The 22,477-nt window shown below is 45.5% G+C and overlaps 1 protein-coding gene and 1 long non-coding RNA gene across 2 annotated transcripts in view; both read left to right on the top strand.

Moving 5' to 3' along the window:
* Positions 1–12,397, top strand: LOC310888621 (uncharacterized protein). Its single transcript, XM_083815504.1, has 10 exons — positions 1–286; positions 3,762–3,863; positions 5,626–5,850; positions 7,126–7,332; positions 7,778–8,011; positions 8,702–8,855; positions 9,701–9,810; positions 9,989–10,102; positions 10,731–10,880; positions 11,177–12,397. The coding sequence occupies exons 2-10, from the start codon at positions 3,786–3,788 to the stop codon at positions 11,288–11,290; spliced, it is 1,386 nt and encodes a 461-aa protein (XP_083671630.1). The 5' UTR covers positions 1–286; positions 3,762–3,785; the 3' UTR covers positions 11,291–12,397.
* Positions 12,392–22,477, top strand: part of LOC310888624 — a 21,621-nt gene continuing 11,535 nt past the window's right edge. The window contains exon 1 of the long non-coding RNA XR_014575973.1: positions 12,392–12,527. This is a non-coding gene — a long non-coding RNA (uncharacterized lncRNA). The remainder of the gene's footprint in view (positions 12,528–22,477) is intronic.

Genomic DNA, 22,477 nt, shown 5'->3' on the forward strand with positions numbered 1-22,477 from the left:
GGAAGGCAGGCAGAAAGCCCGAGTCCGGCGCTTGGAGGAAATAATAAATTAGCAGGGCTTGTTAGAAGGAATGTCACCGTTTCTCAGCAAGTTACAAGAAGTGTTTGATGAAGATGTACACAAGTGTCCGTGACCGTATGTATTTGCATACACAGGAAATCTTTTCTGCAGAAGGCACTTCCTGAATTACAGTGTATATATACATGAGTAAAACCGAGCTAGGGCAGCAGAGGCTTTGATGAGGACAAGTATTGTGCTCTGAGACCTTGCGAAGATCCCAGCGGCGGTAAGACAGCGGGTTGGCACGGTGGGAGGAAGACGGATGGGAATTTTGTCTCTGGGATTTTTGTCCTTCCAAGGGAAGGTCTTTAGATGGAACAGCTGTATGCTGCAGTTGTGTTCTCCTCTGGAACAGCCCATTCGCATTAGGGCACCTCTCTGCATCAGTTCACACTGATTCGGAAGGATGCTGGTATAGGAAAACTTATTTTCAGGGTCCAGATATCATGAAGACTGCCAGCTGAGGGGTAGTCTGGTTAGTTTATACCCCTTCTGGTCTGAAAAGAAGGATCTGAAAAACTGCGAACCCTGCAGTCACTCATTACCAACAGCATAATAATAGTTGTCACTATTAATTCTTTTCCTGTGCAACCAGGTGAACTCCTACACTATCAAGCGTTTGTATTTGTTTGTCAAAATATGTTTATGAAATCTCACATATGTATACGTATCTGGAACTGTGAAACCCTTGAAAATCGTAGTATGTATTTTCTTTCTTGTTGATCACGGATTCCGTGATCTGCCACGTTTTTTCATTTTTCTTTCCTTACTCAAAATATTCGGTCAGGTTTACAGCTGGAAAAAATCTGTGCCGAGGGACTTGGTGTTCACAGAGAAAGGAGAAAAGCTTTTCGTTAATTCCAGTTCACTCTATCCTGCTGCTAACGACGCGAATGGCTGAGCTTTTCACAGAACGGAATAGAAAGGACTGCTGAGGAGAGACAGGCAGACAGAAAAAGAAATGCCTCTTTAAATTTAGAATTACGAACTTAGGAGGGATGGCTTGAAACTAGAGCTAACGAGGAATGACAGCAAAAGAATGTGTTATCAGTGCAAAGAAAAGGGGAGGGAAAATACATTTCTCTACGGGTGTTCGCCTTTGTGTCAAAGTTTAGAACATAAAAGGAGCTAATCTGTTGAAAGTCTCTTGATGACAATAAAGGGAGAAAAAATCTGTTACATTGAGATCCTGCCATTAAGACCACCAAACCAAGAAGATAAGATGGAAAGAACATTGTTGTAAACAACTAATTGAATAATTTGCCTTGAGGAGATGTTATTTAACCAAATACCTGTTGGGAAAAAAATAAATTGATCACAGAGTATCCAGGATATTTTTAGGCTATGATGATGTCAGGTTTTGATCAGAATGTGAAGATAAGTACAAGTTTTAAAGATTTAAAGGATTTAAAGGTTTTTAGAATGGAAGAGAGGAAGAATAGGAAAAAGCAACTTCGATAAATTCAGAGGGCTGTTTGCAAAATCCGGTGAAAACAGTCTAGGAAAAAGGTGCTCAGGAATTCGGATGTTCGTAAAGGTACAGGTATTTGAAATATAATTGTAGGACATCATTACATGGAAAAATGAAAATAAATATAATTTGGCTTGTAGTCTGCAATGGTCTCCAAGAAGGAAGCACCAAGGAAATAGGTGGAATTGTACCTAACCATGAGTCATCTTTGACTTTTGTGCTTTTGGGAATGTCCAGAGCATAAAGAGGAGAGACGAGGAGGAAGAACTGTCAAAGATAATAAAGTGGCACCGAAGTTCCTTATTGTTCGCCTTATTTGTCCCTTACTGACGGAAAGGAGGACCTGGGAAAATCCTGGTCCATGAGTTTCCTGCAGAGATTAATAAATTATGTCCGTGAAGATACAGTGTTTACTTAAATCATTAACAGCAATCAAACAGCTAGCAATACCACCGAGGGGCGGTGAATAAAGTCCAGATTAGAAAAGAGAAACCATGGCCGAGAGGTCTTGCGCAAGTTGCCTGTGGTCAGTGGACTGTCCCTTTTGGCATTAATGCCAAGAAGAATAATAAGAAGGAAAGGAAAGGAAAGGAAAGGAAAGGAAAGGAAAGGAAAGGAAAGGAAAGGAAAGGAAAGGAAAGGAAAGGAAAGGAAAGGAAAGGAAAGGAAAGGAAAGGAAAGGAAAGGAAAGGAAAGGAAAGGAAAGGAAAGGAAAGGAAAGGAAAGGAAAGGAAAGGAAAGGAAAGGAAAGGAAAGGAAAGGAAAGGAAAGGAAGGAAAGGAAAGGAAAGGAAAGGAAAGGAAAGGAAAGGAAAGAGGAAAGGAAAGAGGAAAGGAAAGAGGAAAGGAAGGAAGGAAAGGAAAGGAAAGGAAAGGAAAGGAAAGGAAAGGAAAGGAAAGGAAAGGAAAGGAAAGGAAAGGAAAGGAAAAGGAAAGAAAGGAAGAAAGGAAAGGAAAGGAAAGGAAAGGAAAAAGGAAGGAAAGGAAAGGAAAGGAAAGGAAGAAAAGAAGGAAGAGAGAGAAGAAGGGAAGGAAGAGAAGAGGAAGAAAGAGAGAGAGGAAAGAGAGAGAAACCTAGTTCCTTTAGACAGGCTAACAGCTTTAGCACTTATGTGTTCAAAACACAGAATCATGGTCTATATTAAATTATTTTTAAGGAATCATTGAGATGGTTGGAGAACAGTACTTGGGGTTAACAAGGTTTGTCTGTTGCTATTCATGATTTTCATTAATGGGGTGCAGTTGGAGAAAGTCTGAAGGAGAAATGCTGAAACGATGAAGGAGAGGGAAGAACTGCCTAAAAGGGAGAGACTAAAAAGGCTGGGACTCCAGCTTGGAGAGGTGAATGCGTGTGTCATGGTGATATTGCTCCAAACCCACGATACAGAAATGTAGGAGGACTTAATGGAGCTATTAAGTGGTCTGTTTAGAACAGAGAAGTGTGATTTATTATTATTATTATTATTATTATTATTTTTCCTTTGCCCAGCAAGCAGCCTATCTATTAAGTCAGGGAATGTAAACGGGTTCAGGAAAGACTTAAAGTCATGGGTTTTCACAGAATGAAATCCAAAGGAAAGAGGCTAATCCCTCTAGCATCTCTCACCCAACAGTTACGGGTGCTAGTAAAGCAGGAGAGGCGTAACCCAGGAGTAGTAGCCCAGCTACACCCTCCCTTATCATCTCCTAAAGCCCTGTCGGAGGGAGATTTCGGGGCTGGACGCACTGCTGCGCTTCCTGCGCGGTCGGGCCCGCGCTGGGAGGGTAACCGTAACGGGCTGCAATTGCAGCAAGAGTGACTTAGCCTTGTGAAAAACTTCTCAATTATAAGAATATGGAAGCAGCGAAGTGGATTGCCAAAGGAGTTTGGGGACCTCGGCCGTTTTTGTTGTTGCAAAAGTAGGTTACGCAACCACCCAGCGCCGCGTTCGGTCCTTCAGCGAGGGCACCAGATGACCTCTGATGATTCCTTTCTGCTTTTTTTTTTTTTTTCCACGTGTTTGGTGGTTCAGCCTCATCTCGCCGCCACGTTGTGTCAGGCCTTTCTGCCGTAGCTTGGCGAGGCGTCCCTGTGTTGCCGCGCATCGCTGCACAAGGGCGCTGCGCTCAGTGCCGCCGCTGCCGCCGCGGCGCAGAGGCGATGGGTCCCTTCCCCGGCCTTAACGCAACCTAAACGAGCACACGTCGGAATTAACAGCCTTTCGTGTCAATGTGTCTCTCGTCCTTTGTAGATTGATCTGTCTCGGCTTCACGGAATGGATAACCAGGCATTCGAAATGCACGGAGAGAGAATACAAAGCCCTTCAAAAGGGAAAGAATGGCCCAGGAAAGAGGTACCAGTCCGTTTCTTTTGCAGTCTTATCAAAACGTTATTAGCAGAGACGGTTTGAAGGTTTAGCCCTTACTTTTTATTAGTTCACCATACGACCCCATCCTATACCATTAAGAAGGTCCTGAGGAAACCAAAAGCTCCCAAGGGCTTCTGCTGCCAAGGTTTTACGATGTCCTATCTCACGTGCACGTGCCAGGAGCTGGACAGCGAGACAAAATTCCCTGGCCTCACTGAAGTTAATAGCTAAATTCTTTATCCTGTGACACAGTAATTAGCTTTGGAGGATTCCCCCTTGATTTTAACCAAAACAGCTACTTAAAAGCACATCTCGTGGTGGTCTTTAGTATCTCTTCCGAGTTACACATTTGAGTACTATTTCATTTTTTTTTTTCTTGCCCTTGAGAAAATTCACTCTCTGTGATTTTCTCATTAAACTTTTTGCTTCTTGGGATTTGAATGAACTTCGTGGAGAAGGAGCTGGCGTATTGCTCCTAAAGGCGTTGCGTTTGTTTGCAGCCCGCCCAGCGCTGCCTCCCGGCTGTAAATACAGCAAAACCAGTGATTTCCTCGCAACATAACTCATTCCACACACTTGGGCTGAGGCTGAATGCTCTGCGCTCGCCATTCTTTCTACATTAAAAGTAATTATTGTATCGGTGCCACTGCTGTGAAAATGCCGTAAATTAAAGGTCGTTCCAGCCTGGAAAATGAGGATTTTGAATGCATTTAGGTCTAAAGCCTTGTTCTCTGATGAAACTCTGTGGTCTGTGTACTACTGTTGTAATATTTAATTGAATACAAGCTTGAAAAAAGGGGTAATTTAAACTGAAGAAAGGATTGTTACTGAGTAAAATACATTGGCATTTTGAGCACTTTTCCACTGGTAAGGGAAATTTATTAGTACAGAGCTTTTGTCAAATAGATTCATGAAAGAGGTCATTCTGTTAAAATCAGAGGGCAACCTTCAGATTTTTCACTTCTGAGTGTCCAGCTAAAAGAATCAGCTTTCAGAGCTCATTTTCAGGCCCTCACCATCTGAAAATCAATCTTTTAAAGGTCGATCAAGCTGTGCACCCAGAATCGCTGGAGGTTAAAAATCTGGGTCAGGGAATATGGTTTTTTATTCATCTGAACCTGCAGCTTGTAAGAAAAAACGGTAAGGGGCAGGAAACTGAAAATCCTCATCGAGGAGATGCTTTGTGGTGCCAGAACTCCTCTAGTAGGACAGCACACAGTTCTGGCTTCTTTTTTAAGAGCAATTTTTAGTGTTTTTTTTGGCCTTCCATGAACTCCTGTGCTTGTGTGTGCCCAGCTGCTTCTTTCTCCTTGTCATTCCCCTCCCAAGGCCTGTGTGTCCGGGGGTAATTTACAGCAAATAAACGATGCCACGAGCATTTCTCCTCCCATACCCCATGGACGAAGGGTTGCTGTGGGGTGATCCTATGGGTGTCAGCGTTTTGAGGGACAGAACAGAAACAGCAATGGGAAAAAAACTTCAGGTGCTTGTAAAACCCCCGGCTGATGAAGACGTGTTTTCACTTGGTGAAACAATGGAGGGACAGAATGAAGCAGCCCTGTAACATGTGCTGTGAGGTTTCCCTACACTGGGCCCAGAGATTTGGCTGTAAGCGTGGTTCTGCAAGGCATGCTGTTACGATTACGAAGAAATTATCACATTTTTTTCTCCCCTGTGTTCGATCTGATAAAGCTTCTTGTTTTGCTTTGCTTTTGTTTTGTTTCGGTGGGCTTTTTGCTAATGCCAGGAAAGAAAAGGCAGCTGGTCGCTGATGAAAATCTTCCTAGTTTGTCTGCTGGCCTGCGTTATCACCACCGCGATAGGAGTGCTGGTCTTGTCCTTGGTCTACACGAGCACCACCGGCATCGTGAAAGAGGTCAGCATGAAAGATGATGGGGCAAGCTCCACAAAACCAGATGAAAAGAGCGTGGATGTCAAATTCCAGTTCCTGAATCATCTGACGAAATCAAAGGTAAACTGGTCAATAATATTCTGGCATCGTATGTAGAAGTTTAGTGAATTCATGTCACCTATTTACTTATCTAAAAAATTTACTTATTTAAGTAATAGGGGACCAGTCTAGAATCGGTGAGGAGAGACCCAGACTTCCTAACAGCGGTTCACTGCTTTATACAACAGCTTTCGGAGGTGCTTTGCATCTCTGGAGCATCTCTTGGAGAGCTAAATAGTTGCTCCAATAAATAAGGCTTGCAAGAGAAGGCAACTGTTTTAAGTGCGATTCCCAAACTACAGAGTATGAAATTGGGTGAAGCATAAACAGAAAGATCAAATCTTAATGTAACCTGAGTAGCACAGTAACTCTTTAGTTCTTATGACTGGATTCAAACAAATTCTTATGTTGCAAGAAAAATGAATTCCTTAGTCTTGTTTCAGTGAGCTAACACGTTAATTTTACAATGTCACAAAGCTATAGGAATTATACAGTTCTTTTTGCAAGTGTATTTTGATATTTATAGAAAGGTCTCCTTTGAGCAAACACTAAAGACAAGATCCATCTTGTATTGTTATATAAAAATAATTTCTGATTTATTAAAAATTTAATTGATTTAAATTTAAAAATTTAATTTAATTTTGCTCAGCAAAGAGCGAAAAGGATAAATTAGGTAGCTGGACACTTTAAACTGATGACAGCCATTCTGGTACTCCTATACATTATATTTAACTATGTAATATATTTGCAAACAAAAATGTGTTTAAGAATGCAAACAAAAGGACAAACAATGTGTTTAAGAGGAGAGCAACCCTTTTCATATGCCTTTCCCCAGTGCAAGATGATTCTTTCAAATACAAAACACATCCTAGAGGCAGTACAAATGTTGGGAAGGGAATATTTTCTTGCGTAAATTGTTTGCGAATGTAGAAATGCAGGAAAAATATCTTACTCAGGAAATTTTCTAAGCCTTTTGAATGTAAAAGTTTAAGCATGTATGCAACTGGTTTCCTAAATCTGACTCCAGAATGACATAAGAAGATGAGCAGATAATTTTTTCCTTGATATTTCTATGTATCTCTCATTTGTACAAACATTACTATCCCGTCATGACATGAGAAAGCATGTAAGTGATTGTGAGAAGTGACTAAAATACATACTGCAAGGACCCTCACTGAGAAAAGGAACGGGTCTCATCAGTATTGCTCAGATCGAGTATTTCCTAAAATACATTTGGACTGTTTGGTCACCACAGTCCACAACTGATAAAACTATCCACTTTGACTCACTTTACAGGTGTTTAATTTCGCCGGTGGCGAAATTCAGTGGGCAAGATTCAGGAATGACGTAAATGAATACGAAAACGATGAAGAAATGGAATTTGGAAAAAGTATCAATAACCATCGCTCTTCAATGACTTTTGGAACCTTGCGGATCAAAAGCAAAGGGCTCCGGGTTCCCCACTGGCACTTCAATGCCAACGAACACGGCTACCTGCAGCAGGTACTCCTGATTATTTCTGCATCTTTGAAATCTTTGTTTGCTCTATTTCACCTTAGTGTCAAATTTCATAGCTGTAAAAATAAATAAAAAAAAAAAATTAAAAAAGATAAATAGAAACTCACAGTGAGGAAAAATTCAAGATACAAACTTTATTTGAATGCAAAATCATCTTTCCTTGGAAGTATATGTATTTATATATATCTCAATTATTAGTTGTATTTCTAAGAACAATGATTCTTAGTCAATGCTAATAGTTAGCACGTAACTGGGCTTTAAGGTCTCTTCCAGCCCAACCCATTCTGTGATCCTATGATTTAATTTCACAAAAGCTTGCAGGCGAGTGCGTCAGGTTCTGTTTTCTCCTAAGAGCCTATTTGAATTTTGGATCATATCGATTAAATGAGCAAGTTTTCATTCCTATTGTTAAATTCCAACTGTGCTACAGGGCACTGCCTGGATTGGAGTCATTGGTGCGGACGACAGCACGGTTACCACCTACAATGTCACAGCTGGCCAGGTGATCTTCTTCCCCAGGAACACCGTGCACTGGATAAAGAACGTAGGCACAGAAGACTGCCTGTTCTTGCTGTTTTTCACGACACACGAGGAACTTCAGACCTTGGATGTAGACGATGCGTTCTTCTCTACCCCAGAGGATATAGCAGCAAGAGCATTAAAGGTCTGTACGCCGGGATAAACCAGCCTCTGTCTAGTCTTCTTGCGCTCAGCACGGCAGTCCTTTTTTTGGGGGAGAATTCCCCTTATCTCAGTTCATCTCCTCAGATCCCCCAGTGTGGAGGGACGTACGCTTGTCCTTTGCCCAACGTTGTGCCACCCTGTGTGCTCCTTTACACACAAGGAGAAATAAACTTTTCACGTCTTCACAGTTCACGGGGGAGCCTCCACATTTACAAAGATGGCAGGGAAAATGACGTACTGAAGCCCAAAGCTCACTTCCCAACAGCCCCTTGATGCATCTTGTGGTAAAATAACGTCTCATAAGACAGTATAGATAAGTCCACCTCCTTGTTAAAACGGAGGTCATCTGAACTAACTAGTTGGCAGTGTTCCTTCATCAAGAATACAGCCTCAGAACTTCTTCTGGGTCTGAGGAATCTGCATGTTCAAACCACAAAACTGTGATAAACCTCCCCACCCTGAAAGAATTTGATGGGAGAGGGACCGAGTTACTCTTCTGCTCCAAATCTCTGTGGCACCTGAGAAGGAAGGGCAGAGCACAGGGGCAAAACAAAGCATTGGCGGGACTAGGCAGTCAAGGAGGTGAAGAAATATCTGGAGAAATACAATTCTAATTCCTCAGTTTGCTTTTGTGCATCCGTCAACTCTATATGCACTTCGTGTCCCGCAGCCACGAGGTGGAGTGAACTTCATCAGAACGTTCAAGAAACAAGTGGAAGATCAAGCAGTTAACCTCCCTCCAAACCTGGATGAGCTCGTGAAAAGTGCCGACTACGTGCAGTCTCCGGACCACCTGGTGTGGCAGTACTTCTATAACCTCAAAGGTACGCACCCAAGAACCTGGTACGGAAGAGCTCTCTGCCTTTATAGACAGGGGAGAGAAGGGGATCTGTAAACATTTCACCGAAATGTGACTTAAAAGCGTATAGAGAAATGATAATTTAAGGAGATTGAAAGAATAGGGAGTCATAATAATTTGTTAAACATCCCTCTGTGCAACCGGGTGTAGTGTATAGACAGGGGAGAGAAGGGGATCTGTAAACATTTCACCGAAATGTGACTTAAAAGCGTATAGAGAAATGATAATTTAAGGAGATTGAAAGAATAGGGAGTCATAATAATTTGTTAAACATCCCTCTGTGCAACCGGGTGTAGTGATTACCAGGGAGCACCTAACGAACACGGATGGCAAAACTTAGTTGCAAGTAGCACAGTCTGTTCAAGAAGGCCTAAAAATCAAATCTAGGTCCATAAGTCTACACACAACTGGGTGGATCATGAGAAAGAGATGTGTGACAAAGATCTTCGCACGTGGGCCAAAACGTTCCCCTGCGTTAGCAGCACCTTACGAAATACAGCGATACGCAGTCAGAAAGGTAACATGTAAATATACTGGAAGTTAATGTATTGGTATTGGTAGCAATTTGGGGTGGAAAAGTTCTAGTCTGCGGTTTCCGTTGTGGTGATCTAACTACTCAAACACACAATAAAGGAGATTGCATAGTGCCTAGTGCATGACAGGCAGATAAGCTAAGCGGGCTTTCTTTTTTGTTCCAGAGGCTCACAAGATTCGAGGCCTCGAGTTTACCACGTAGTAATTCCCTGAAGTTCCCTAACAATGTTAACAAAACCTTGCTGTAAGTGCTCATTTAGTTGTCTTTGTCTTAAGGGTCCAGAGAATATCATTTTCCGGGAGGAATCTTCCAGTGGGCTCGCTACCGCAGAAACAGCACCGGGCTGAATGAAACAGAGAAAATTTTCAGTGAGTCACTGAACAAGGTACGTGCTTTCAGCTGAATAGCTACCTAAAAATAAGGCATTGAATAAGGTATTTATAAATAGGGCACTTAGCTACCTAAAAATAAGGCACGGAATGCATTTTGTGTAGGTTCGTCACTGCTATGTGATGTATAACAGGGATGTAACTGACTCTGAACATTTGTGTTCTGCTTTTCAGCATGAAAATACCCTCACCTTAGCAACTCTCAGGATATTCAGCAATCAGCTGGGACAGCCTCATTTCCACTTCAATGCTAACGAGATGGGTTATGTCATCAGCGGCTGCGGACAGGTAATTCCTTACCCCAGTAAGGGGCAAGGCAGTGGAGTTCTGGCTGTATAACAATTACGGATCTTATAACGGATTCCCATCCCCGATTATTAATAATACTCCAATCAGTATTATTACAAAACTTTCAGCGTCCACACATTCCTTTTCAATATAAATTTTGCTCTCGGTTACATTTGTGGCAGCCTGTCTAGTCAAAGTGGAGCTGAACAAAGAGCAGAATTTGTCCTTGCTAATTCTTCAGAAGTCATACATGCTATTGAAAAGGATTCAAACCGAATAGTGGGAGAAGAAAGTAATAGTAAAACAAAACAAAACAAAACCATACTTTTGAATTAGCTCCTCTGAGAAAAAAGAGAAAGCTTACTAGAGTGTAGGATTTTATTATTTGTTTTTCACTCAATTTAAATCTGAAGTGCAAATGCAACTGAGACAGAATGACGAGACCCCATAACGCAAGGCGTTTGTACTTGGGAATTCGCCTTGGCCTATTCTACCTTTCTAGAGTCTCAGTGAAAGCACCGACACTGCGCGAGCTGATTGCAGCACAGTGCTAGGACGTCACTGCGTGCTTATCCACTAACAGTGCACTGAATGTAGCTGTTGAACATTGCCGCTTTCCTTGCAATAGGCTGGAGTTATCACCTCCTCTGGGGCCGTCAGCAGTTTCAACATCGGCATCGGAGATGTTATATTTTTCCCCGTTGGAACCCAACATTACCTTAAAAGCATTTGTGATGAGGACTTGCTTCTGATTCTAGCCTACAGCACAGGCGACCAGGTGAGAAAACTTCATAAGGGCAGGAGGAGTCAGAAAAGCCCAACTGTACGTAATGTTACGCTTTAAGCAGCTCTGCATCTGAGGAGCCAGAGCAAGGCTGTATTTTTCTAACCTAGGCATCCAGTGATATTAACAGCTCAGTGTAAGGCTTATTGTTAGCTGTATACTTTCATAGTCATTGGTTTTCATCTTCCATTTGAGATGCACTTTAATATTTCATATCATTAATGTTGTAAAAATAGCCCGGTAGCTATGATTATTCTCTCTCAAACACTGTGTTTTTTTTTTTCTTATAGCTGGAAACTCTTCGTATGACTGACTACTTCCATGCGACAGCAGACCATATCCTTGCTCAGATTTTTTTCAAGGAACAGGACGAGTTTCAGAAGTTCCCAAAGTCTAAAAAATAGACTGCCAACAAGTGGTCTCAGCAGTTAACGGCTCCAAGGATGTTTTGTACAATTGCTGTGTTTCTGGCAGTACCTTCTGATGTGTACAGCACCTTTCTCACTGTTTATCCAGAAGAGATGTTCAGAAAACGGAATTTATGGTTACTATTTTTTTAATTTTTTTTCCTCTTTGTATTTTTTTATCATGTATTATTTATAGTGCGATGTATTTTGAGCGTGTATTAAATTAACTTCTACCTCTGCAATTGCCTCTTGTTCTGTACATAACCCATTATCCCGCTTTATCTCTTTCCTCGCATTACCGAAGTTTACGTTGATTTTCTGTCACGTTGACAGCACTTTATCTACCAGCATCTGCACAAATACAGCACATTTACCCAACTCCGTCTGCCCCGACACCAGGCATCGCTGTAAGCCCTGCGTCTAGAAGCGGCTGCAGGAACGAGCTCATCGTGCGTTCACCTCACATTCCCTCTCAGCCCCCTCGGTTGAGCTCTGTGTTAGCGTTTAAGACAACTAGTTTATTTTCCCCACTTTGCCACCAATCTGCTTTCTGAGGATAGATTCGTGGGATATTTGAGGACAGGTTCTTAGCAGAAACACGGACCCAGCAGCAGCCAAGCTCCGTGCTAGACACCCATGCATCCCGCACAAAGGCTGGGGATAGTTGAGCCCCACAAAAAGCAGGCAGGCCAAAAAGAAGCAAGGGTGACTTTTCAGATTGGCAGCTATGCCGTTGTGTTGTAACCCTCAGGATCGCTCTCCATCTGTAAGTATTTAGGTAATTATAGCCAAGGAGATGGCTGCAGCAGGGAGACAGAGCTATCTTTCTCCATTTCTTGGGGTTTAGGGTGTGGGCTTTTTTCAGGGAAACGGTCCCTGTCTCAGGAAATACTTGCCTAGATCTTGGGGCTCAAATCAAATCAGGATTAAGGTGGTTTACTAAGTTATTATTGCAGACATTGCTACACTTTCCCCAAGATGAGGCCCCAAACACTCTGAGTTACGTTGCACCCAAGGAGACAAGGACCTGGCTTATTATTAGAGCATTAACTGCTTTCAGACATTAGGAGAGTAACAGGCTCTGCTCATTACGAATAATGTCATTCAGGTGCCACCAATCAATCCGCCCAGGGCTCTGGTTTAAAGCAATTCAGCTGAAAAGAAAAAGGTTTAGATGCTGGATGCTTGCTTCTTAGTTGAGCTGTTCTTTAGGAGGTTCTGATGTCCTCACCAGGTAGGGGAGATGCTCTGCTTGGCGGGTGGGGGAATGTAACCTGCTAAGGAACAGGGATGTGGCTCTTGTCCTGCTGTTGTCGTGGTTTTTTGCTGTTCTGAGAGGCTGAAAGCTGAGGTCTCTTATCACAATGGCTGTGGTGTCTGTTGTCCTCTGCCCGCACAAGCCCTGCAGTCCCAACGCGTGGTGTTCGGATGCTGCTTACGGGCACCCCCTAATTATTTCAGTGCCCGGTTTCTGTCTGTCTTTTCAGCTCTGTGCTCCTTGGGCTGGGTTTGACCTGCTGTTGGAGCGGTTTGGCTTGCCTGTTGGTGTTATTTCATGCGTTTGGCTACAAGCTGCTCCTTAAAATACTATTTTGATAGATTCAGGCCCTTTGCTTGTTGTTATTCCCGATGTAGAGCAAGACTGTGACCCCTCAATAGAAGAGGGTCATAATGTTAGTTACAGAAAAAATATTTAAGTGTTGAAAGATGTGACTTTTTTTTTTTTTTCCTATTTGTATCTTGCAAACTGGTCTTTGTGAGTCCTCAAATCCTAGAAGGCCTCTGAAGACTGGGTTTAGGGTGTGTGCCACGTATCCAAACTGAAGGAAGTGCTTATTTCATGTGCTTCATCAACTTATTTAGCTCTAACTACTCCATTAAGAAACGCAAATAGTGTGTTCAGGTGTCAGTTCTTCTGTAGGCATGTGTCTGGAGCCCTGTGGGAAATTTGGTTCTCTCCCGGTGTTTTCCTATTTGGATGCGAACCTCTTACTCGATCTCCCTTGCTTCGTGCCAGTCTGCCTGAAACGCCGCGCTCCGTAGCGCAGCGAATGCTCTCTGGAGAATCTCTTGGAAGGACCGTGAAGGGAAATGCATGGCTGTCATTTATCATGCCGTAATGAAGCGATCATTGCTTTGCATGTCCAAATCCATCAGGTTAACGGCCTGTGAAATGCATTTTCCGGCAGTGATTACTGCCCAGTCAGCTGCTGTAGCAGTGCCCTTGTGCTTCGTAGGCAGGCTAGCGCTGAGGAATGCTACAGTTTTGTTTGTTTTATAAATAATTAGCATGTTTTCAGGCTTATTTTCAACTTTGATTAAGTTTTGGTCAACTAATTGCAGACCAGTCCTCCAGCAGAGTGAAGTGGTTTTTGCTGTGAGCGTGTATGCAGGTGGACTAACTTCACCAGTTGTCTTACTGATGGACCGTTTTTAATTATTTATCAATTTTTACAAATACTCATAACCCAATTGCTGTCTCCATAGCTTCTTTAGGTATCAGTCAGTCAACCTTTAGGTCGACATCCAGCCATTTTTCAGCTGACTATGGCGGAGTCAGTACGATGTTAAATCACACTTCTCGTCTTTCCTCTTGGAATCAGAATCCAAAGAAATGGTCAGAGCAGAAGCATCAGATCCCCATTTTGCGTTAAGTTGCCTAAACCGGGGAGCGTTCATTAACGTTGAGCCGAGAGCCTTCTCTACAGACCTCGTAAAGATCCAGGCGCCTGCTAGTTTCATCCTGCCCTTAGGGTCTGAAACTGCTGCTCGTACAATATTTGAGATGTGAGCGCAAGGTGGAGCGTTAGGTGCTCAGAGGAAGGAGCACAATGAGATGCTGCGGAGATGTTTGAGGTTATAAGGTAGCTCTGTCTGACAGAATATAAAATTGTTACTGTGCGTTGTGGAGTGCTGGCCAGCTGTCAGCTCTATAATTCTTGTTATCGTTCCAGGCTGTTAATATCACAGCTCTGCAGATAACGCTTGGATAGAGTGATGTAGTCAGTGGGTGACAGAACATACTCTCCTCTCCTGTTTTTGCTTTGACTAGCAAATTATCTAGATTCCCTCCCCAAATACTACAGGCCTGAGATGATTTAACCAAAATGCAGTGAGGTCTGGTTCCTAAATATCAGATTTACCTCAGAACACTCTTCATCTCTTTGAAATCTTTTCCCTATTTACCCAGAGGACAATCAGCTAGATGCTGTCCAAAAAAAACTTCCAGTCATGGCAGCGAGAGGTTCTTGGATTGACGTGGTAGAGCTGGGCTTGAAACGCATCTAACCATCTGTGATGAGCTTTGTCAAGAGAGACTAGGACCAAGCTTCTTAGCTCGGCTCTGAAGACTAAAAAGGCTGGAAGCAATAGGAATTGCAGAAGTTCACGAGACTGCCTGTGATACAGGGAGCTCCTCGCTGTTGGTTCTGGTTTCCGTTAGCTCGAACTCCTGTTTGCCTGAGGGCTTTGCTTTAATCAACAAAAAGATACACAAGCAGACAGCGTTCTGCTCAGTCCTTTAGTTTCGGTGCCTGCTTTTTGTTTGTGGTACAGGCTTTGCCACTTACCCATCGGGACGTGTCCTGCACATGAGGAGTGACGGATGGGAACGGTGAGGGCACCGTGTGCTGAGGACACGGGTGCTGGAGGTGTGCTCGCTGCAGAGAGGAAAACAGTGGGCATGCTGAGCACGTGGGCTGCTCTGGGATCTCCAGCACAGCTGTGCAATGCACCTTGTCCTGCTGGACCGAAACCCGGGGAGATATCTTGGTTTAGCTGCTGGGAGAAAGGGAACTTGGCAGCTCTGGCTTTCTCAGAATATTCCTGCAGCGATTCACTTGAAACTAGAGGTGCTGTTCAGGCGCTGTAAGTCCGTCCTTACGTGTCCCCTGAAAATAACGGGTAAAGCATTGATTGGAACAGCAATACCTAAAGAATAAAGGCTGTGTTATCCTGCCCCTGGGAGAAATAGGAATTATGGCAAATATTTCTTGTACAGAAACTGTGTAGGTATATGAAATAGAATAGGTCTTGTCGTGTTTGGGTGATTATAATCAGGAACACTACTACAATGGGTGTGACACTTGAGTGGTTGGTAGTGTGTGAGTGAAATTCGTTCAGAGTAAGTCATCCCGTGGCTCATTTAAGTCAAATCATCATGTGGTAACCAGCGGTAAGCTCTAAGCAACCCTAAGGGCAGGGTCCAGAGAAGAGGTGGTGCGGTTGGACTTGGGGAGAGCCTCACGCTGGGGACGATTGATGTGATATATGGAGGCGTGGGCAACCCGAGGGTGCTCTCGAGAGCTGGAGCCCAGGGCAGGGCGGGGGCAGCAGGACTGCACTGCACAGCCACTTCTGCCCTTGAGATGAAAGCTTAAAATCTGCCGGGAGGCGATGACACCAATTCCCTGACTCAGGGTCTTGCGGTGCCGGGGTCACAGGAGAAGCCTGATTCACATCCTTATTTCAGGGCTGTCTGCTCTGCCCCGTGCGGAAAACACAGCCCAGGGCAGCTGGGCTTCCTTCCAGTTTCCCCAAATGTAACCCCCCTTCCTCAAACTGCTTTCTTTTTGAGGTTTTCTGACTGGCTTCAGACCTTCCCGGAGGTGACAGCAGTCCCTGGCATGGCTGGGACGGGGCTCGTGGCTATCTGGGGGATGTGAGGTCTGGAGGGTTTGGCATCTGGGCCGCCCCTTTGGGGAAATCCCCTCTCCCTCTGTCTTCCTCCTGAGCTGTCCCGCCGGGGCTGGCTGGGTTTTACAGCCAAGGGTGCAATAGCACTGCTGCAGCCCGTGGTCATAAACCTCCAGTGGCCGTAAACCAGCCGCTGCTTCGTGCAGCACGTGAAATATATCACGTTTTTTTTAATAATCCTCTGAGCAAGTTTCAGAGTTTGTGTGTATTCACACAGTGGTGCTGTAGCCCCACTCCTGTGCTTGTTTTCCGATGTTTCGCACCTAAATAGTCTCAATTTACAAATATTGCCTTTATAACGAGTGACCTGTGCTGTTTCTGTGAGCCCACATGAACACATCCAAACACCTGCAATGTTTCTGTTGAGATCCCACCAGCTAAAATCCCTTGGCAGCCTGGTAGGATCTCGAGAGGCCTCGATATGTGATGGTTTAATAACTTACCCTGCTCTGTGAATCTCAGTCCTGCGTGCTCCTCCTCGTGGTGTGTTTTTAAGGATGTGTGTATGTAAAACGTCTGGATTGTGTATAAAAAAATCCAGCTGTTTTTACTGGTTCAGAAACATGCTGGTTTTTGTGTTTTCTGAGTGGAAAGAGGGTGTTCAAGTGCTACTGCCAAATAAACCTTGAGGTGAAGCTTGGTCCTTATGGATCTGCCTTAATGAGACTCCTCAGTCATTAAAGCCTGTAATCAGTGGCTGCTTCAGAGCTGTTCGCCTGAAAAATGCTGAGAGAAAATTGTGAGGGTTTTACATGTCAAAAAATCAGCAGATATTTCAAGGACTCGGTAACTGAAGGAGGCATTTCACGGCCTTCAGGACAGTCACTGTTCTCTGCAATTCCTGGCCTTGGTTCGGTGGGATGCTTTACGTGCAGAAGGGATGCAGCACCGTTGCCTGCATCTCTGTCTCCTTCTTGGGTGAAATCCTGACCGAGTCCATCATAAAATCCGCACTGACCTTGTTCTAGGTGAGGTCTTCCTTGGTGTCACCCGCTGCTTTCCTGGAGAAGCAGGCGGTGGATGTGGCCCGGGCGTGCACTGCTGGGGCTGCCCCGAGCCATTTCCCCTTCCCCTGCTGCCACTTCCACCCTTCCAGGAAGGGTGAGTCAAGGGCAGGAGCCCCGGGGGCGGCAACAGCACCCAAATACGAGGAAAAACCTGCCTGCGGATGACCACGTGAGCGTACATCACAGAAATGCTGCTGTGAAGAATGGATGTTAAAATCAGCCCATCTCTGTGGCAGGCAAGCTAAAAGTTTGGGGTTTTATTCACTCTAGATCAAAGAAAATGTTGAAATAGTAAACTTCTCTGCAGAAATACATTGTTTTGGAGACTGGCCTGTCTATTTTCTTCTCGTTATTCAGAAGCTGAGCAGCTGGGGAGGCTGTGAAGCCGAGCTGGAGCCTGGCTCTGCAGGTGCCAGCTAACGGGGCCACCTCAGCTGAAACACTTCTGCTCCAGCCTGTTGTGCAAACCACCCGGACAGCCTGCAGGTGTGCCTGTATTTTGGGAGAGGGAGCTTGCTGCAGGTACCACCCAGTTTTCTGCCCGTTAAGAGACCTTACAATACTTTACTTTTTACGAACACATCAGTTTCTAGGGCAAAATCTTTCTTTGCAGCTTTTTTTCTTGTGTTGATTAGAAAGGCACTGAAATATTTTGAATTTAAACTTGCAACCTAATGAAGTTTAAAACAAACAGAAAGCTTCTGATAGTCCTCAGCTGGCTGCCATGGGCAGGGTGAGCATGTCCCACCTGAGGGAGGCACAGCTGGAAGGGTTTCATGTAGATCTCCAGGTAAACAGTTTAATTGCAAAGCTATAGAAAAGGTGACTTAAAAATGATGAGATCTGGTGCTTGCTCCCTTTTGGAGAGAGAAGCATTTGCAGCTGCTTTTAAATGAATTTCAGGTATTTAAAAAAATAAAAATAAAACCAAACCGTTTTTCATAGCATGGGCTGTGTCAAGCCCCAGTGGCTTGCGGTGCTGGTGTGAGGGTCCTGCAGCCAGGAGATGGAGCTGCCTCCGGGGCAGGTCTCAGCCCTGCTGGGAGGATTGCCTTTTCTCAAGGGCACCGGTTAGCTACGGTCACCTTTCTGCACTTATTCTTTGAAATTCAAGCATATTGAAGAAGAGAAAGAGAAGACTCCAGGATGAACATTTGTGCTGCCTTTTCTAAAAATACAGCAGTAGCTTTGAGAGAAATGTAATGTTACCAGGGGAAATATATATATATATATCAAGCACAATGAAACAAAGCCATGTTCCTCATTCTGTGGGGATGAGGCAGGAGCAAAGCCTTCCCTGTGCAGTCCCTGCTGAGCCACGGAGATGTGCTCATCTCCTGCTGCACCTTGCTGGCATTTTTTTTAATAGATGGTTGCAATTTCCCTTTGCCTGCTTGGCGCAGGCAGAGCGTGGGGCTGTGTGGTGTGCCGGCAGCTGAGATGTTTCTTGGCCCTCTTTTTGGCTGTGGTTTTGGGTTTCCGCAGGGGAAAACGTGCTGTTGGGGGCACAGCTCAGCTCCAGGCCAGGTCCGGGGGTTGCGCGGCTGCCCAGAAACAGCACAGTGGCTTGAAGTCTGCAGTTGTGAGCACGGAGGAAATCTGATTTTATTAAGTGATTGGTTTGAAATGTCGATTTTTAAAGACTAAAGCTCGTGATAAAGCAGGAAACTGGTGGTAATCTTGTTCACTAATCAGCAACATGTGTTATGATTTCATTTGGGCAATGTATAAGTAATGGCACCTTCTGCATATAGAAAAATCAATTGGCTCGTTCTCCTGGACACTGTCAGTAGTTCCACCTATTTTTGTTTGTATGTGTTACGACACAAGTATATAATTCCTAATTTTGAGCAGAATATCAGTAGGATTGGGATACACAGACTGGAGAATTTATGGCTTTTCTGATATACTTTAACCCCCGATTAAACACAGTGAATAAGTTTCCATGTTAATTTAATGGCTAGGTAAAATTCAGATTAGAGTGTGCTACTTGGTAATAAAAATTCATGAGACAACACTTTGTGCAGAGAGGGTACGGTGAAATCAGAATGATTTCCCTGGTGCTGTGGGGATGTAATAATGCAAAATCCTCTTCAGCCTCTTTGTCCCACGAGTTTGGCCTTTCCTTGCTGATGAATTGAATTCAGAGATTGGTCTTGTTAAATATTTTGAGTATTTTTTTTTTTAAATTTAATACTTCTAGCTTTCATATTTATTTACTGAAGTTGTTGGTTTTGTACTCCTAGCTCAGTGCAAACCTCTGCGAGAGATGGCACCGGAGGGGATTTCAAAGAGGGGATTTTTGTTTTGAGGCTAATGGCTTAGTTTTATGAATGATGAGAGAATTGCAGGGCAGGGGAGGGCACTGGGGACTGGGCTTTCTCTGTGAGAGGTGCATATTTTTTGCCCAAACCAGCTTTGCCCTGCATGCAGCAGGCATTCTGGTTGCTCTCACTGGCACCGAGGAGCGAGGGGCTGGCAGGGCACGCAAACCTTCTGCTTCATAAATACCTGACGAAGCTCACTTCCACCATTTCGTAGGTGTTTTCCGAACGGTGCTGCTCAGGACTAGCCTTCTAAAAGCAAACCTTGCTCTCCGTGAGAGCTCCAGGATTATTCTGGGCTGTGAGCTCTGGTGCAGCCACGGGGAGAGTTTGGGTGGATGCTGCTTTGCTCACACCCAGCACGCGGCCTGGGCAGCTCGTTCCCTGTTCAGTGTGGTGAAGGAGGTCCCCTCTGAGGACGAAACTGCCTTACAAAGACCATTTTTACATTAATTTGTCTGTCAGTCACAAGTGCTGCGAGTTATTCTCAGCTGCTCTCCATTCTCCTCCTCAGCTGAGAGCACACAGCAGTGTACAAAAGGAAGTAATTCAGCTGACAATCGCTGTTGAAGTGGCTGAAATTTCCCTTTCTCCCTCCTCTCCCCACCTTTATGCTCTCAGCAGGCATAAAGCTGACCCAGCACAGCTCCCCGGAGAGGCAGACTGAGAAAACGAGCAGCAGATGCCGCGTGCTGCCACGTATCCCCTAGGTACATAGGGAAGAGGTATTAGAAACCAGATTTTTTTTGTCCAGCTTTTTACAGCATCCATTGTCTGTGTCGTGTGGGGGAATTTGTGACAAGTGTCAGCCCCCTGACAGCGGGCACCGGCTGTGGGTTCACCTGCCAGAAGCTCACGGCGCCTTCGATGTGGCTGGAGAAGAGCGGCGTTTGAAGCTGCGCGACCCGAAATAGCGCGCGCGGCGTTTATCCGTCCCAACCCTCCCTTTGATCACGTCCGCGCAGGGTTTGAAACTGGATGCAGCAATGTTTCCTTGCTCCTCCTTCATGCTGGTAATTAGCTGTACGTTAATTGCAGCTGCCACCCACGACGAGCCGCTGGGTCCTCAAAGGCTGGTGCTGCGGCCTAGCTGCAGGGCCCGAGCGACGGCAGCCAAACCCACCAGGATAAAGGCTTCTCTCGAGCAATTAGTGGAAAAACTGTGCGCCTGTTTTTCCCTCATCGCTTTCCAGGCCCAGATTCTGAATTTTTGTGGAAGATTTTGTATCTTCAGGTGTTTGGGAGCCTCGGGTCTGGCTGTGCCAGGTCTGGAGCCGATCGAGCTCGGGGAGGTGGCGATGGCTGCGGAGGAAGCTGCAGGCAAAGGGCTCTGCTGAGCCCTTGTGGCCCTTCCAGCACCGACAGGGCGCACCCTCCGGGATCGAAATATTGTCTGGAGCCCTCTTCCTGCCACAAATCCTTTACACACAGCGGCAGAAAGGAAGAGGGAAAGCGGGACCCCAGGGCTCCTCTCTCATCAAGCAGGCAGCAAACGCTGCTTTCAAGCTTTGGATCAGGTCCTGCATTTTTTTTTCCCCTGAAAAAAGCCAATCGCAGCGAGATAAGAGCAGCTTTGAGGAGCAATCTGTGTTTGCCCTAGCACGGGGAAGGCGCTTCGTGTCTTGGCAGAGCAGAACACGAGCACAGTTGTATTGAGGCTGGGTTCCTCCCAGGGAAAAGGGCTGAAAATGGGGCCGGGCTTCCCACCTGGGACCCCACAGCCAGCATGCAGCCCCCATATCCTGAGGGACCATTCGGCATCCTTCTGCCCTGGTTTGGAAATAACCAACATAAACGGGTGTCCTCACACCAGAGGAAAAAAAAAAAGGCAAAAAATGTTAACATTTCTCAGAGTAACATCTCTCTTCTTGCGGTTACAAACACCGTAACATCATGCCCAATCTTTTTTTCCCCCCACATATTGATGGCTAGAAAGCCACAAAGGTGGGTGAGTGATTTATCTGGGGTGCGTTACTTTGGAATATCCTTAGGGCTGTTTCACATTTGTCCACGATGTCGTTAGGTTGGGACCCTGAGGTCCCCCAGCCCTTCTGGGCATCCTGTTTGGGAGTTTCCCAGCACTGGGATGGTTTTCCAAAAAATTGTTTTCCCCTTCCTTAAGTGGAGCTGACAGCCGGGTGTGATCGTTACTCCTGGATTTCCCCAGATCTTTCCTTTCGTTCGCTTAAACGAGGTGAAACAATGCAACGCTCTTGAATGCTTTTTATTATTCAGTCCGTGGGGTGAGTGATACCCGCACGCAGCCCTTGGGCAGCTCTTTCCTCATAAAAAGCTCCTGAAGTTTTTGGTGTTTCAAATGCAGATCGACGGGGAGGCAGCGAGCTGTAGCTCTGCTCCTCTGCCCAAAACCCGATGGTTTTGTGGATCGCTCTGCTCCTGGCCACCAAAACCTGCCCGAGCCCAGCCAGAGGCGATGGTCGCTGCTGCAATATGGGATGCATCCTGCAGCCCAGGCTGGAAATTGGGGCCCTTTACTTTAAACATGGGTCCTGGGGCCCCTCCTGTGGCCTGGCATAGCCCTGGGTATGTGCCCTCGCTTGCCTGTGATCATCCTTCGGGACCCGATGCGCAGGAGCGGTTTGAAATGCCCTTGCTGGCATTTCAGTGCGTTTTAATTGACTGGGGCGATGTAGGGCAGGGAGTAAATGGCAGGCTTTAAATAATTAAGGTGCTGCTAATCCTCCAGAAATGTCAGAAAGTCCCTAAGAGATGTCACATGCCACCCTCTTCGCTGTGCATCGGCTAATTAAAGGGATCCTTTGGCTGGGCGGTGCTGTCAGCCCCGGCCCGCTTAGTGCGGAGACGGGAGGGCTGTTTGGGAGGGCTCGCTGCAATGTGGCCTTCTGATTCACTGGGTGAAGGTGTTTAGCTACAAATCAGGGCTGTTTTGCTGTGATGTGGAGGGCTGGCGGGGGATCTTGGCGCTGAAGAGGAAGGCGGTGCCTCGGGATGGATGCCAGGAGGGCTCCGAAGCTGCTGGCGAGCCGCGGGTGAGTGGCGAGCTGTGACAGCGGGCTGGTGGCCGAGTGCAGGGGGCCAGCTGGGAGCTGCAGGGACCCACATCTGGGCCCTGCCGAGCTCTGGCAGCAGCCCCGTGCAGTGGGGCCGGGCCCTACACGGTCCCAGCCGTGCTGGGG

Source organism: Anser anser (assembly GCF_964211835.1).
Source record: "Anser anser genome assembly, chromosome: W".
Taxonomy (NCBI): domain Eukaryota; kingdom Metazoa; phylum Chordata; class Aves; order Anseriformes; family Anatidae; genus Anser; species Anser anser.

Bases quoted from the DNA above. Each gene is read 5' to 3' on its own strand.
- LOC310888621 (XM_083815504.1), top strand. From the start codon at position 3,786: ATGGATAACCAGGCATTCGAAATGCACGGAGAGAGAATACAAAGCCCT. The intron at 5,851-7,125 runs GTAAACTGGTCA...CTCACTTTACAG, and splicing joins ATCATCTGACGAAATCAAAG to GTGTTTAATTTCGCCGGTGG. The intron at 7,333-7,777 runs GTACTCCTGATT...ACTGTGCTACAG, and splicing joins AACACGGCTACCTGCAGCAG to GGCACTGCCTGGATTGGAGT.